The 15108-nt window shown below is 37.7% G+C and overlaps 1 protein-coding gene across 2 annotated transcripts in view; it reads left to right on the forward strand.

Annotated features, from left to right (window-relative positions):
* RBMS1 (RNA binding motif single stranded interacting protein 1) overlaps window positions 1-15108 on the forward strand; it is a 71843-nt gene that overhangs the window by 49044 nt on the left and 7691 nt on the right. For both annotated transcript variants that reach the window (XM_017726622.1, XM_008644782.2), the window contains exons 6-12: window positions 3602-3717; window positions 4598-4647; window positions 4738-4831; window positions 8072-8122; window positions 10216-10326; window positions 11001-11081; window positions 12351-12435. In XM_017726622.1, coding sequence (XP_017582111.1) covers window positions 3602-3717; window positions 4598-4647; window positions 4738-4831; window positions 8072-8122; window positions 10216-10326; window positions 11001-11081; window positions 12351-12428 — 581 coding nt within the window. In that variant the 3' untranslated portion in view covers window positions 12429-12435. The remainder of the gene's footprint in view (window positions 1-3601; window positions 3718-4597; window positions 4648-4737; window positions 4832-8071; window positions 8123-10215; window positions 10327-11000; window positions 11082-12350; window positions 12436-15108) is intronic.

Consider the following 15108-nt stretch of genomic DNA (forward strand, 5'->3'; position numbering starts at 1 on the left):
ATGACCTGCTGTTGAAGGCCAGGAAAGCTCATGGTTACATAGCTGCAGCTCAACAGGCATCTACAAACCATTGGCAGTGTTGGTTTTCATTGTTTGTCAGAAGCATGGGCATGTTAAACATAGGGTCCTAGCTGAAAAGCTGAATTCCACTCTAAGTCATAGCCTTTTACATCAGGCACCTCTCAGCTGTGAATGCAGCTCTGAATATTTGTACACTGCCTTGGTTTTGTGCATACAGGCAAGTCACTGAATGATTAATGATCTGCTTCATCACTGGGCTTGCATAGTTCCCAGCAATTAAACAATAAAAATGACTCTCCCTTCCTTCCTGGACTACAAAAGATTGCTTAACTGGTCTGTAGGACTTGTTGGAGCTTTTTGTTCAAATATATATCTGTTATATGCACACTCTTATGTGCAAGAGAGAGAATATGTTGCATATTTGTGTAAAATATAAGAAAAGGTAAGCTGGAGAAATAAAGTTCAGATCTCATTTTGGAGAGAGTAAGGTCTATGTTCATTCTCTGGTGGGAGGGAGATCAGTAGGTCATACTTGGCTCCCAAGAAGGTTTATCTCCTTCTCGTGACCCTCCCTCTGATGACCATCAGTCGTTGTGTTGTTGCAGGAATGAACACGGTGCTATTCGGGTCACGTGTATGGAAGAGCAGCCAAAAATTGCAGTTGGGCTTTCAACTGGAGTAGTCCCCACTGTCAGCTTTCAGATCTTGAACCAGGATCAGGGAAGGCCAATGCTGTGCAGCCTGCTCACAGCAGCTGGTGCTATTAAGTAGATGGTCTGCACTGGGCTTTTTTACGTGAGTTGGAGCATTCGCAGCATTTGGCCTCTTTCATGGGTGCAGTGAGGAGCAAGGGAAGGTGGAAGGTCAGAGAAACAAGGGTTCCCATGGCTGGATCTGTGTTCTGTAAGATGGAGCACTAACTTCTGTTAGATCACTAACTGATGGCTTTTTAAATGTTTGGGTTTCTTCACTGCTGCAGGTTTTGGATATTACATATGCAAAATCCAGTACATGTGTATAATTCTTCTTTCATTTTTTCTTCTTCTTTAAATTTGTCGGAGTATTTTTACAATGCAACACAAAAGATCATTTAAAATGTAGCTGTTTTCAGTTATCTACTAACAAAAATTTCAGATTTATTCTTAAAATTGGGTTTTATGAACATTTTATTCAAACAGTTGGACAGGTTTGCTCTGATTTTTTTTTAAAAAGATCTTTATGTTGAGACAATGATGGGAAATGCAAGCACAAATAATGCTTTCAGAAAATTCTTTTACAATTCATTGTAGGGATTTTTAATGAAAGCATAATGCAGCTTTAAATAAAGCATTTACTACCTGTGAGTGCTATAATACAGAATGACAGGGCTAGAAACCTTTAGGGTTTTTCTGATGTCTTTCTGTACTGTTCTCATGCCAGTTTCTTTTGACTTCATCCAAAATTTTATAGTGTATATTTTGGAAGTCACATATGCTCCCCACAAAACTAGATTTTTTGAAATAATGCATAAGTGGCCAAAGATATTCAAATTGGGGAAGAGCTTTTTTTCATTTAAGGCAGTTAACTTCAGTATTTGGACTTCCTCTCTTACTGTCCAATGGATTTTTGTTTTCCTCACTGTGTAAAATCAATCAAAATAATTTCAGACCAGAATCTGACAAATTTACCCATACTGGCTAGCGTATTCTGAGATTACCTCCTCCTATTTCAAGAGAACTGTATGTGGACTAAAATGCTATGTGTTGTGACCAAGGTTATTGGGATATAGCTTTTATAAAGCAACATCAAATTATCCATCAGCATATTAACATAGTACCTTTTTGCCCCAAATGTGTTGAAACAGAAGTTGCTTCACGTAACAGAAGACCCCAAAGTAAAACTCAGTTCTGGGAATGCCAAAAATCCCCTCAGAAATGCAAGGTTTGGAAGACACTATTTTCCAGTTTGTCTCCTACTTTAGGGTTTCTGTTATTTCCTTGTTCATTTACTCCATCGTCCATAAGTCTCTTATATTTTTCCAGTGTCATTAGCCTAACCTTTTCCTGGTTTATTTTATGATTGTAGGATTTTAATTACTATTCTCTATAGGATAATAGGTTTTAAATTAATTTGGTTGTCATGTTTAATGTTATAGTCTGACTCTGTGTAACAGCAACAGGTAGGGGAGGTGCAGGTCTCTGACCTGTGTGGTCAGTGCTGGAGATGAGACAGGGAACCACCCACCAGTTCTGTCTCCCTTTTTCATAGAGAAGGCTGTCAAAAGGTGTGTCATTTAGGAAGTGGATATTTTTCCAGTAGAACCAGAGCTAGTGTTTTAGGTGTGACACCCAAAGCCAGGGATGACTTGGCCATTAATGCTCATTTTGTGCCAAAGTTTTAAAAGTCAAGCTCTTTGCAAGGTTAAGCATCTCTGAGGTTTTCAATACCAATCATCTTTTGCAAATGCAGGCAGGGTGAAGAGACGTCAGCACTCACCATGGTTATATTAATAGATTTTGTTGAAAATTTTTCTTGGGGTTGTTTTTTTGCAGGTGGCCTTCCCACCCCACATGTTTACTCTGCATTTGGAAACTTACATGTTTTCAGGTCCAGCCATGTCTCATGAAGATGTTTCCAAACAGAGAATGACTGGAGGAGTGTCATGGTAAAGCTTAGACAGCTCATGCACCAGGAATTATTGGCAGAGAAGCGTTTACATCCAAGTCATAACAGTGATTCCACCCTGTGATTAGGGAGGGTGTGGTGTGATGCAGCAGAGCTGTGCTTCAGCCATAGGTACTTGGAAACATGGAAGCTGGTAACAGGGAAAGAAAGAATATTATGCAAACCTTTACATTTCTTCAATTCTGACATTAAAAATAGAAATAATGGTCAGGATTGTATTAGGAAAAATAATAATAACAGTAACAATAAAAAATAATAAAGTGTGGTGATACTGTTTCATGGCAGTATGCAAAAATCTGAAAAGTACAATCTTAAAAGAATTTCTGGTTGCATTGGGTGTTCTTTATAGAGCAGAGATAAAATGGGAATTGACAGTTGTGGCATTTTCTCAGTGCAAGGTGTCAGGAGATAAAGGTGCCCACTCTCCCTTGCCAGCTGGAGTGAGTGGATGTACTGTGCCAGCTCTTCTGCCTGTTCTGAATGAGTAAAACACTTTCAAGTTTTGGGACATTACTGAAACCTCCAAGGGGTGGGGAGAATATGTTATAGACCTTTGGCCAGATTTTTTCTCCTCCTTCTTTAGATATACTTCCAAAGAGGCAAAGCTCAGAATTCTGATGGCAGTTCTTGTTCATCCCCAGACCAAGACACACATACTCAGGATATACAGACCATGTTTCTTTCCAACAGGTTTTACAGCAGTAGTTTACAAATCAAAAATATAAGGCATTCCAGATGCTCTGTTTGTGTGTGGCAGCTGTCCTTGTGCCGTGCAGAACAGTTGTTAATGCTGTAGTACAGCTCTGTGTTATTTAACTGTCATATTTGGAATATAACTTAAAACCATACCTCCTTTGGAGAGTTGAACACCTGTGTATGAGTGCTACTTCAACTTATTTTTCTTCTTTCTTCTCAGTTCCTGCAGAACCTTTATTGTGCAAGTTTGCCGATGGAGGACAGAAAAAGAGACAGAATCAGAATAAATACATACAGAATGGAAGAGCATGGCACAGAGAAGGCGAGGTGAGACTTGTAAGTCCTCCCTTCAAGCTTTAGTGTGGGTGTGCAATAATGAATACTTAGGAAAATGATAGGCATTGAGACTTCTTGGCTTGGGCCTTTGGCATATTAAAAATGTGCAAGCAACTCTTACCTGACAGTTTGTGTCTCTATAAAAAAAACACTTAACTCTGTCTTTCTTCTGAGGAGAAAAAGCAAAATGTGAAATGCTGAGTCCTATCTCATTAAAGTGGACAATAAAATCTCCTTCAACTTGGTCAAATTATAAACTTCAGCTTTCTCCTATTATTAAACTACCAGAAACATAACTGTGCTTACATGCAGTAAATAATCCTTTGATGTATGCAACACTAAAATGCACATCACTTTCACAAGATTAAAATAGTATACCAGTGCCATGCAGCATTATTATTTTTAGTCAACAGTTGTTTTAATCTTTAATGTTTGAGATAATAGTTTTGCAGACTTACTGTGGTTAGCAAGCCTAGACACCTCATTTGTATTAGACAGGAAAATTCAAATGTGCCTTCTTGAAAAACTGCACTCCCCATTCATTCTTATAGTTCATATATTGTAGGCAACACCCTAACATAATCATCTGCATGCCCTGAATCTCAAACACACACATGTTCTTTTAGCCAGGTGTTTAGTAGATTGCATTTTGTTCCTTGTGATGGGAACATGGAAACTTGTATTCACAGTCAATATCGGTGATTCTCTTCACTATATAATTACTTCTGTCAATTAACCTTTCCTTGAGTTATGGCAATAAATTATTTCAATACAAATTTTCAGTTAAAGATGAGACAATGAAAGAAAGAATAAGAGAAATCATTTACAATTAAAATTAATTTTGTCAACTCTCTGTTTTACACCTTTTTTTTTTTTTAAGGCTGGAATGACACTCACATATGATCCAACCACAGCTGCTTTACAAAATGGGTATGTTGAATGGCACACTAAGAAAAAAAATGTTTGCATTATGAAAGATGCACAGAACTGGCATTTAATAAATATTTCTGCATTTTCTAGATTTTATCCATCACCCTACAGTATTACAGCAAACAGAATGATTACTCAGACATCTATTACGCCATATATTGCTTCTCCGGTTTCTACATACCAGGTTTGTATTTAGAACTTGGTAGCTGAAATGGTTCATTATGTTTATTTATCAATTGTTACATCTGGTTTTACAAGGTCTCCAATAATGTTTCATTTTAATGAAGTGGCCTCCTTGTGCTGTACAGCATGAAAGTGACAGCCTGAAAACCTAAGAGTGTGTGTGTCAGGAAGCAAAGTGATTTAATGAGATCCTGGTGTCTTGCAAAACCAAGTCTCCAACTTGTGCTGATGGCTGAGGGATTTATAGCCACTTCTGCATTTTATGTGAGATTTTTTGTTGTCTCTCAGTCAAATTCTTTTAATGCCAGCAGTATATCTAAAGTAATGATTCTTTATCTAAAACCTTACTGATTTAATTAAATTCATTTTTAAAGATATTTTTCCATGCATTTTGAGCTTTTCTCTGTTTTTTTTTCAGAAAGCCCAACAATAATGTCTTATGTAATTGTACTAAGAAGGGTACAGAATTAGAGAAGGAAATTTGAAAAACAGAGCTCAGAGTTCAAATTACCTCAGCATTCAAATTCAGTGGTTTTATATGAGGAGTAAAGCATTTAACAGCCTAGCACAGTATTTCTAAACCAAAGGGTACTTTATTTAGAACAGTAAATTAAAACACAAATTGTGGACATTTTTGGTTTTAGAGCCCAGTCCAAAACTTTCTGAAGAGGGATTTTGATAGGTGCCATCTTGAGTCATCACAAGGGATATTGATATACAATTCAACACGTTGAGAAATTATATGGAACACTTTTAGTACTTTGATGTAGATCTCTTAGGAACCCTCAATTTTAGGGCATCATACATTTCAGTTTACAAACAACTTGCTTTAAATACAGCTAGTATGGCAGTCTCAGATATGTGCTCTGTAATTACTGCTTAAGACCTGCCAATTATGCCAGTTTACGCTAAATGATGAGCTATTTTGGCATTTTACTGTTTAACACATAGATGGAGTAAATAGCAGTGACTCGGGTCATAAATAACTCAAACTCATTAAATTTAGAAAGTTCTTACTTCTATATGTCGGGGAAGGAGAAGAGGCTGTTTATTTTCTAGTGAGGGAGACATGCTGAGCTTTCTAACGTCCTGTGTGTGTGAATGAATATGGAAGGGTGTCTAAGGGGGAGACAGGAGGCTAACAGAGACACTGTGGGCCATTTTGTCAGCTGACTCTTGCAGAAATTTCCATGTAACCTTCAATTCCAAGTGAGGAGGATGAGGAAGAATTGTCTGGCATTAGTCTGGAGATCTAATGCCACTTTGCACGAGCAAAGTGCTGCGTAGGAGTTAAAGCAGCGTTCTCTGGTGTGAAGGGCAGCTGGATTATTTTTATATTAATTTCTGAGGTAACTTATGCAACACGATGTTTGCTCTTGGCAGACAATGCTAGACTCTATTTTTCAGTATACTGAATCATTCTGCTTGGTACTGCATTACCTCAGAAATTACAGTAAGTTCTTAGCCAGAAAAGTATTTCAGCAAAATTATCTACTATTCCGTATTAAAATATAAATTATTTATCAATATAAGACTCTCTGATATTCAGAATCCAGGTAAAAATTGGAAGTTGGCATGGAAACATACTGCTTAGCAATACAGTATTGTTTTTTGGGCTTATTGAGATAGGCAGACCACAATCCGTTATGTTTCCAGAAATGTAGTTACCAGTATTATGATATACATGGCATGGAGCTTAAATTATTGTGGATGGAGTTATTAATATCATTATGCTTTAAGTGACACAGTAATTGGAATTGAAATTAAATTGAAGTATTTGTATTGAGGAGGAAGGAGGTTCTTGGCCAGAAGAGTTTCACAATTTGAGTATTAGTCACATCTTCATTACTGAACCCTTCTCACTGAAACCTGCAGCTTTCTGTCTTCTACACAACAGAACATATCACACAAGCACAGGTTATTATTTTTTTTCTTTGAGGCATGGTATAACCTGCTCCTAGATTTATTCTTATTCAGGTAAACAAATTTAATCAAGTTTTGGCTAGTGTTTGTTTCTGCAACCCCTGTGTACCCAAATGACTGCACCGAGCCAGTTACTATCATCCTGCGAGATTAGCCAAAGCTTTAGTCAGGCTGTACCAGTAGTTTTGCCATTGAGATTTTGCCTGAGGAAAGGGAGTGTTCCAGTCTTTTCCATTCCATTTTTGAACTCCTGTTTGCTTTTTTCCTGACTGAAAAAGAAAAAAACAACAACTCTGATTTGAAAGTCAGTACCAAAAGGAGGGAAGAAATATTTCCATCTTCCAGAAAATACCTCACCTGGGTTTTTTTCAAGGCTATGTGTTTACCTGTCCTCTTCACAGGACTCTGGAAATGATGGTAGAGGCATTTAAAGGGCTTTGAATGTCCGGCAGCAGTGAGCCAGTTCTGTGTGTGGTGCAGGTCAGATTCCTGCCTTACCCTAACACCTGCAGCAGGTGGGGAGGAAACGTTTTCGTCCTTACCTTTTGTATTTCTTGCATGCTTTTTCCAAGAGCTATTGCAACCAGCTCTTTTTAACCAGGATAACAATATAACCTATTAGTTTCCCATTTTATAATTCAGTTTGTCATGCAAAGTTAGTTACTGCAACTGAAGTATTTGGGTGGTCACCGGTTTTGGAGAGAAAATGTGCTTGTTGCAAGAGCAGGAACTCTCATCAGAACCTTCTCCTCTTCCTGTGCTTTGGGAATAACATACCACAATGTCTTGCAAAAGAACAGCTCTCCTAAATCTTCTCATTTTTCCTACAACAAGATTACAGCAGAATCCCTGATATTTCTTTTTCAGTTGTGAAAATGCAATAATTTATTTTATTCTGATCACACTAGAAAGCAGATGGTGCTATACCTTCTGAGATCCCAATTACTTCTCCCCAAAGACATTTCTGAGATAGAAGGAGCCTCCTTTTTCAACATAGCAGAAATCTGTCATTCCTTTATTTGACCCCTTTCATTGTATTTGATAAAGTTTCTGAAACCTGCACTAAAAACACTGTATTTTGTTCTGAAAGGTGTATGTGGTATATGGTCTCCAAATCTCGTCTCTGATTTACAGGTTACAATGAATACATTTTTCATAGAAATCAATGTTGTTCCACAGAGTGACTAATTGGATTAAAAAGTCAAAGTCAATAAAAAAGGGAGGAGGCAGGTTAACATGATTTAAATTATTACTATATCTAAGTTGGAGTATTCCAAGAATGTGTAAAATGAAGAATAAAATACCAATTTTGTTCTAGGTTCAGAGTCCTTCTTGGATGCAGCCTCAACCATATATAATGCAGCACCCAGTAAGTTTTTATGCTTCTTCATTGTTGTGCTTATCTATTATATAAACACTTTACTTACTTCAAACAACAGGAAGTATGTCAATTCCTGCCCAATTACTTCCATGGATCTAAATGAAAAGTGAAACAAAGACAGTAGCCTGAATTGGGACCTCATTTTATTAGGAAAAAAAGAAAGCTATCTTCAGAGTATCAGTGTGATGAGGACCATTAGAGAAAAATTCCAAGAGGAAACTTAGTGGTGTTGGGTTTTTTGGTTTTATTTTTTTACTGTAAATGGAAAGTACTTTGCAAATACCAAATGTTTCACATACTGTCTACCTTTCAGGACCTGGAATTTGAGACCCAATGTTTTAGAATAGGTCTACAATAGTTCAGACTGGATAATTTGTGAAACACAGATGGATGTAGTGATATAAATTACTTTATGGGTACTCACTTGAGAAAACCTGCATAGCTTGTTCTGGCTTCACCACTCATGAGTAATGCTAGTCTCCCTACACTTTTGGCTGTGGCATTGGTACCAGACTGTCAGGCATTCTAATCTCTACTCTCCCATGATATTTTGCTTCTTGTCTATGTCATTTACCAATTAAGTACCATTATATCTGAGAATTACTGGGTTTCTTGAAATGAACATTATTAATAATAACAGCACTTTAATACATGCACTCCCATAGTTAACAAACAGGTCTGTTTCCAGATATAGAAAGGATATTGTCTTGACTTTAATTAACCTCTCCATGCAGATTATAAAATGTAAATCTTCTTGGCAGAACATTTTCTTCTTGGGCATGCAGAGAAGGTGATGTTGAACCAGAACACCATCTCATACACTTAATTGTTGTTGTATTTGTGGTTTTTGATGTTAAATACACATAGAGCAGGTTTAAACTTCTTTCTCTATCAACACAGATTTTCATAAAACAACATCCTGCAAATAATGCTGTGAAAGACAAGAGCTGATATGTTATAATGCTATAAGGTGTATTAGTTTCACAGGTACACAAGATGGATTTCACAGCTGAAAATAAAGACCTAGATTCTAGACTGAAGTTCAGTTTTGGCCTGTGCAAAGACGGGTGCTGTCTTGCTCATTTGCTTTTCAGAGAAGCCTGCAGTCTACAGACAGGAAATTCTTTCAGTGTTTGATGTGCCTGTGACTCATTTCATCTACACTGATCACATGGTTGTTTTTCCAAGTATATTATATACTTTTTTTTTTCTTTTTAAGGATTAGTTATTGATTCAAAATACTTGTTTTCAGTACACTGCAATTATTTCTGTTAGTGTTGAGCCTCCACTAATTTTAATCAACACCTGCTGCAAGCATAAGTCATACAAAGTATTTGGAGATGTGTTTTTGTGGAACATGATTGGTAAAATGAAATTTCTTGATAATCTTCCATTTCAGTTACCTCTGAAAACCTTATGAGTGTGCCCTCCATATTTAGAAACCTGAAGTGTTTAAAAGTTTAGAGTATGATTTTTATGACCTTAACAAAATGGTGCAGAAGCAATAGAAATGTCATCAGAGCAGCTGGTATTTAGACAAAGAATCAGCATTGCTAAGTCACTCTTCTGAAATGTGTCTGTAATGAAACCAGCCATTAAGCAGGGCAGCTGTCTCCTGTGTGAACATCGCGTGTGATGGGTAGAATTGTTCCGACACAAATGTTCCTCCTCCAAAGCCACCATTCCTAAAGATGAGATAAAAGTTTCTTACTAAAGCATGAAATTCCAAAGCTTAAGCTAAGTGAATCTGTACCAGGTAACATGTGCAAATTTTTGCTTTCAAGTCAGCATCTGGTTAAACTCATATTTTACAAAGCATTTTCAGCGGGTCTCTCAAGTGCATTGCACATCAGTTGAATGCACAATGGGAAGTCAAAGCAAGTCTTCCACCTTGAGCATCTACAGATACTCAAGTAAAATATTCAGAATGCCCCAGACCTGCTTTTTGAGTCAGTGCCTGGGATTAAGGAGAGTTTTTGTGGTATATCCCCTCATAAGGACAGTCTGTACTTAGACTCTCAAATCAAAAATGAAATTAAAATCTCAGTCCTGCAACAATTTTTGTTTCTCTGTTTTAACAGGGTGCTGTTCTGACTCCCTCCATGGACCACACCATGTCACTACAGCCTGCATCAATGATAAGCCCTCTGACACAGCAGATGAGTCATCTTTCATTAGGCAGTACTGGAACAGTATGTAGCAATTTGATACAAAATAGAACTTACCCAAGTAGAAAATACCGCGTGTAGATCACAGTATGCCTGTGCAGCTTGCATGTGGAAAAAAGTAATCCTGTAAGTCATCTCATGTCCAGTGAATTATTAGGAGCTGACTCCATTTTGAAATCATATTCAGCAGCTTTTATTCAGCCTATTAACTGATCAGAAATTGGAAATGAGTAAATAAAAATAGACCAAAGCAAATGAAAGGAATCCAGGGGGTAACTTCAGAGTTGCATCCAAAAGATTTAAAACAGTTAGTTTTACTCTTTATACTCCTTTCTGCAACTCTGTTCTCTTAAAGTGTGGAACAGAAGTTAAATCAGAAGAAATTCAGGCTAGCTTCTAAACTGCAAGACACTTCTTTTCTGACCAGATTGGGTTAAAAGAAGAAAATATGATGATTTGGGTTAACAGAGAAGGAAAGGTCCTTTACATACTCTTTGAAGTCTAAATTTGAATTTTCTCAAAACAGATACATGACTTTTCTGGAAAGCCTATTGATTTCAGATGCAAAAGTCTTTCTCTCATGTATATTGCTTTAGGGAAACAGCCAGTATCTGTTAAATAATACCATGATAGGTATTTTGAATACCTTTAAACTTATATTGGACTTGACCTCAACATAATGGACTCTGTCTTTCTAGTACATGCCAGCCACAACAGCTATGCAAGGAGCCTACATCCCCCAGTACACACATGTCCAGACAGCAGCGGTTCCTGTTGAGGTCAGTATATTTATAAAATATTTTATGAAAGACCAGGGATAAGAAATATTAATATGATATTAATTTTTTTTTTTTGCTAGGAAAATTCGTGCTTAAAGGCAAATATTGTAACTGTGAATGTACTGTGAATGCCATATGTATTAAAACTATAAAATGTTATTATTCTCAACTAATATAGCCAGTATTACAACAAAAAATGACCTGTACTTATGGCAGTACAGTACTTGGATCAATCTTCTCTATGAGCATAGCTCAGGCAAACTTTGTGTTTTGTCAAACCTAACTGAAATAGTAACAAGCCAGGGAGTGTATTGTAGTTTTGATCTTTCACTTAGTTTACCTTTGAGCAAAATTCTCTGCCAACAGACCTTGATTGTAATTTTTTGCAGAGTCCTGATTTGACCCTGGCATCTCAGGATACTGTGCATGTTTGTCTAATAAATCTCTCCATCAAAGAGGAGTTGATTAGTTTCGTTGGAGAGCATAACATAAGTAAACAAAATAATTTATCTACTATTTTGACTTACCTTACACGCTTTCATTGGTCAGTGCTTCTCTAAGGAGGTAGACATGGTATGCTGCAGCTCATGTATTCAGAATGACTGCCAGACAGTCTCTTCCAGAACCTGTAAGGAAAAAAAACATTTAATTCAAAGTCTATTTATTCAGAAACTCCAGAATTTGTTTAAATCAGTTTGGTGCATCTGCCCATGTGGGTTGGAGAAATACTTTTGGTAATTACCTGATTGCTCTGTCTGCCAGAGCACTCTCAGATGAATGAATTAATTGCCTGGTTTCTGGGGAGCCTGGTGCAAAGTCCTATCTACAATTCTTTGTGTTGCCTAGTGCCAATCCCATCACAGTACTCATAGTGTTTCTGTGGTAAGTAGATCTCATTCTTCTCACTCCCCTTCAAAAGGAGAGGGACAGAATGCTCTTTTACATCTGCAGATAGAAAATATTCTAGCCGATATTTGCTCTCTCTGTCTTATTGATTTCTATAATGTCAAAAGTTTGGGTTTTTTTTTTTTTTAATTATCATCAAAGCAGCTGAGGAAATACAAGTTTTGCATGATCATTTTATTTCTCCGTTTTCTGAAATATAAATCAAGGTAAAGTTAACACCTCAGATTTGGAATACCTCATTTGAGAAATGTGAGGAAGATTTTAGATTTGAAGACTGTTAATTGCATGGGTCAAATGGAAATATGGATTGCAAGTAATGCTGCTTGATTTTGTCTCATGGCTTGTCTTCCTTTTTATTTGCAGGAAGCCAGTGGTCAGCAACAGGTCACAGTAGAGACATCCAGTGACCATTCTCCATACACGTATCAGCAAAATAAGTAACTGTGAGGTAGGGCCTCATCCTGTCTCATGAAAGATGTGAATTCAAAGATACTTTATTTCATAACTTACAGTACTCTATAGTGAATTTTTTTTATGTCATATAAATAATACTGATGATAATATCTGGGGACAGTGAAGCTGATTTGAACTCGGGGCTGATTTGAAGCCAGGGAAGGAAACATGGGATCCAGAAGTGAATTAATGAATTCTGAGTAATATTGTTTTAATAATTTCTCTAGACCATAACTGGATTATGTTCAATTTTAATTTGTTCATTTTAGCAGCATGCTTTATACAGAATAACAATGAATTAATGCAAAAATACAAGAATCAAAATGCTAAAGGGAGCTGTACTGATAGACATATCATGCTCTAGTTTTGTGGTACATGTAAGATTAGAAGCAGCTTTGTGGCTGCCTTACAGACCATGGGCAGGGAGGTGGTCTGGTAGAAATCCTTACTGATCTTTTCTTCTGAAGATTTCCCTGCTCATCCTTTTTTCTAGGAAAAAGCTGCTTGGTCCAGAATTTTGTCAATTTTTAATCCATGTCCTCATTTGGCTCTAATTCCAGAGTTTTACTTTCCTACTCCAGGTTTCCTCTGGTTCTGCTTGCATGACCTTTTTTACTAGCAGATCATTAGCTTTACCTGAACTTACTTCATACAAAATTCTTTTGCCTTCTGTACATTTCTGTCCCGAAAATGTTACTTGCACTAACTGTTCCCTTCTCCATGACCCATGTTTTAAAATCCTGGAATTCAGTTCTTCCTTAATTCATTGTTTTTTTAAGTGCTTTGTAAGCTACATAATTTTTTACATCACATTTTCTAAGACCTCACACTGAAAAATTCAATTCAGCTGCAATAATGTGCTGGAGGCACATGTTAGAAGGGTTTTTCTACAGCCCTTGTGGCATTTATTTGATACGGAAAAGTCGAAATCAGTTATGTGCTACAGTTGTGTGATATCTCTCTAAAATGTATTGATCCAACAAAACACACATTTTGGCATTAGCTTTGATCCTGCAGGTCTGCTGTGCTGTTTGACAACAGTGCTCTCATCCCCATTATTGGCATAACAACTTCTTATATGGAAAGATTGAAACAAACCAATGGGGAAACTTGGCAAATTCAACAGATGGCAGAGCCTGCATAGCACAGCATATGACCTGTGTTATTCCTGTAGTCGGGCCAAATGCTGGCATCTAGAGGAAGCCCACATCGTTGATTTGCTTCCAGGGCAGGCAGAAAGCAAAGCCACAGGCTCTTCTCGTTATCCATCTCCTTGTGTTAAAATCATGACTCCTGCACGTTTCCCATGCCAAGGCTGTTGCCTGGTGTTAACCGCTTTTCAAGGAATTATTTGTTTTGCCTTAAGTCTTCCCTGTGGGCATGTAAAGCCTCCTTACCAACAGAGATCTGTGGTAGCCAGCGAAGCGTAATCCTGCATGTCACATCCCCATCCTGCCTCTCTTTCCCAGCCTGTCAGTATCTTTCCCCATAGACTGAGGCCAGGCAGGAGGAACAGCCTTAAGTCTCCTGGAAGGATGAGTTGTTGTTGCCATCTGAGACACGTTTTGTATTGATGACTCTGTGTAGAATTCCAGGCTCTGTGAGCAATTCTATGTGTTTGCTGTAAGTCAGTTCTCCACGTATTTTATTCTTCAGAGAAGCACTGTTACCTGTATTTATATGCAGTAGGAGCCAGTGAAATCTGTGTCAGCTTTAGCAGTGGGCACATGGAGAAGGTTAATATTACCCAGCTGATTTCAGCCTCAGAGCATGGCATTTGGTATTTCTGTCCCTGGAACATGCTGGTACTTGTCTTGTTTCAGACAGGTGAAGGGGAGGGAATTGGCAGTTATTTGGTGCCCTAAATACAGGGAACACTGCACTCTCTTGATTGTTGTGGCTTTTTTACTGTTGTCAAACTGAAACTTCTTTCTAAATGCACATGCAGCATTTTTGGGAAAGTCAATATCCATGTTCCCATAATTTGAGGGGTAAATTACAACTAGCACATTTGCATGAGTGGATGCAGTCAATCAGAAATACACCGCATCTTTCCTCTGGCAGCTACATTTAATAACTTTACAGTTTCTTTTCAAAAAGTTGTTCCTATGTGAAAAATAGTCAAAAGGACTTGAAAAAAAAAACCAAACCTGTTTTTTATGCACCTACAAATGTACAAGCCTTAAAATACCAAACTTTGCCTTCCTTTGAAAAGTTAAAAAATTGTCTAAACTTTTTTGTCATTAGCTGGGTATTTTTTTAAACCCATGTGGCAATATAAGCCAGTACATAAAAAACTCTGCCTTCTAATTTGATGAGCCCTGACCTGCTGTTCAGTATTATCATCAGGGAGGCACAGTAGCTGTGTCTGTCTTAGCTGTTGTACGTAGCCTCCTTGAGGCTGCACCAAAAGAAAGTTATTGTTCCTTTTCCAGAGATTAAAAGCCTCGGAGATGCCACAGGAGTACAGGAGTAGCACCCTCAACCACTTTTGGTCAATTTAAAAGGAACAACAACAAAACAATAAAGAAGGGAAGAGCTTTGAGTGCAGCCTCAGTTCCCCCTGGGAGCTCTGTGTGCTGAGCATTTGTTAGAGAGAGGGGGAAACACAGCACTGGCTCTGTCTGGGTGGAGAGCCTTATCCTGGGAAGGGCCAAGCACCTGCAGT

This window comes from Corvus brachyrhynchos, unplaced genomic scaffold (genome assembly GCF_000691975.1).
Source record: "Corvus brachyrhynchos isolate BGI_N302 unplaced genomic scaffold, ASM69197v1 scaffold490, whole genome shotgun sequence".
Lineage (NCBI taxonomy): Eukaryota > Metazoa > Chordata > Aves > Passeriformes > Corvidae > Corvus > Corvus brachyrhynchos.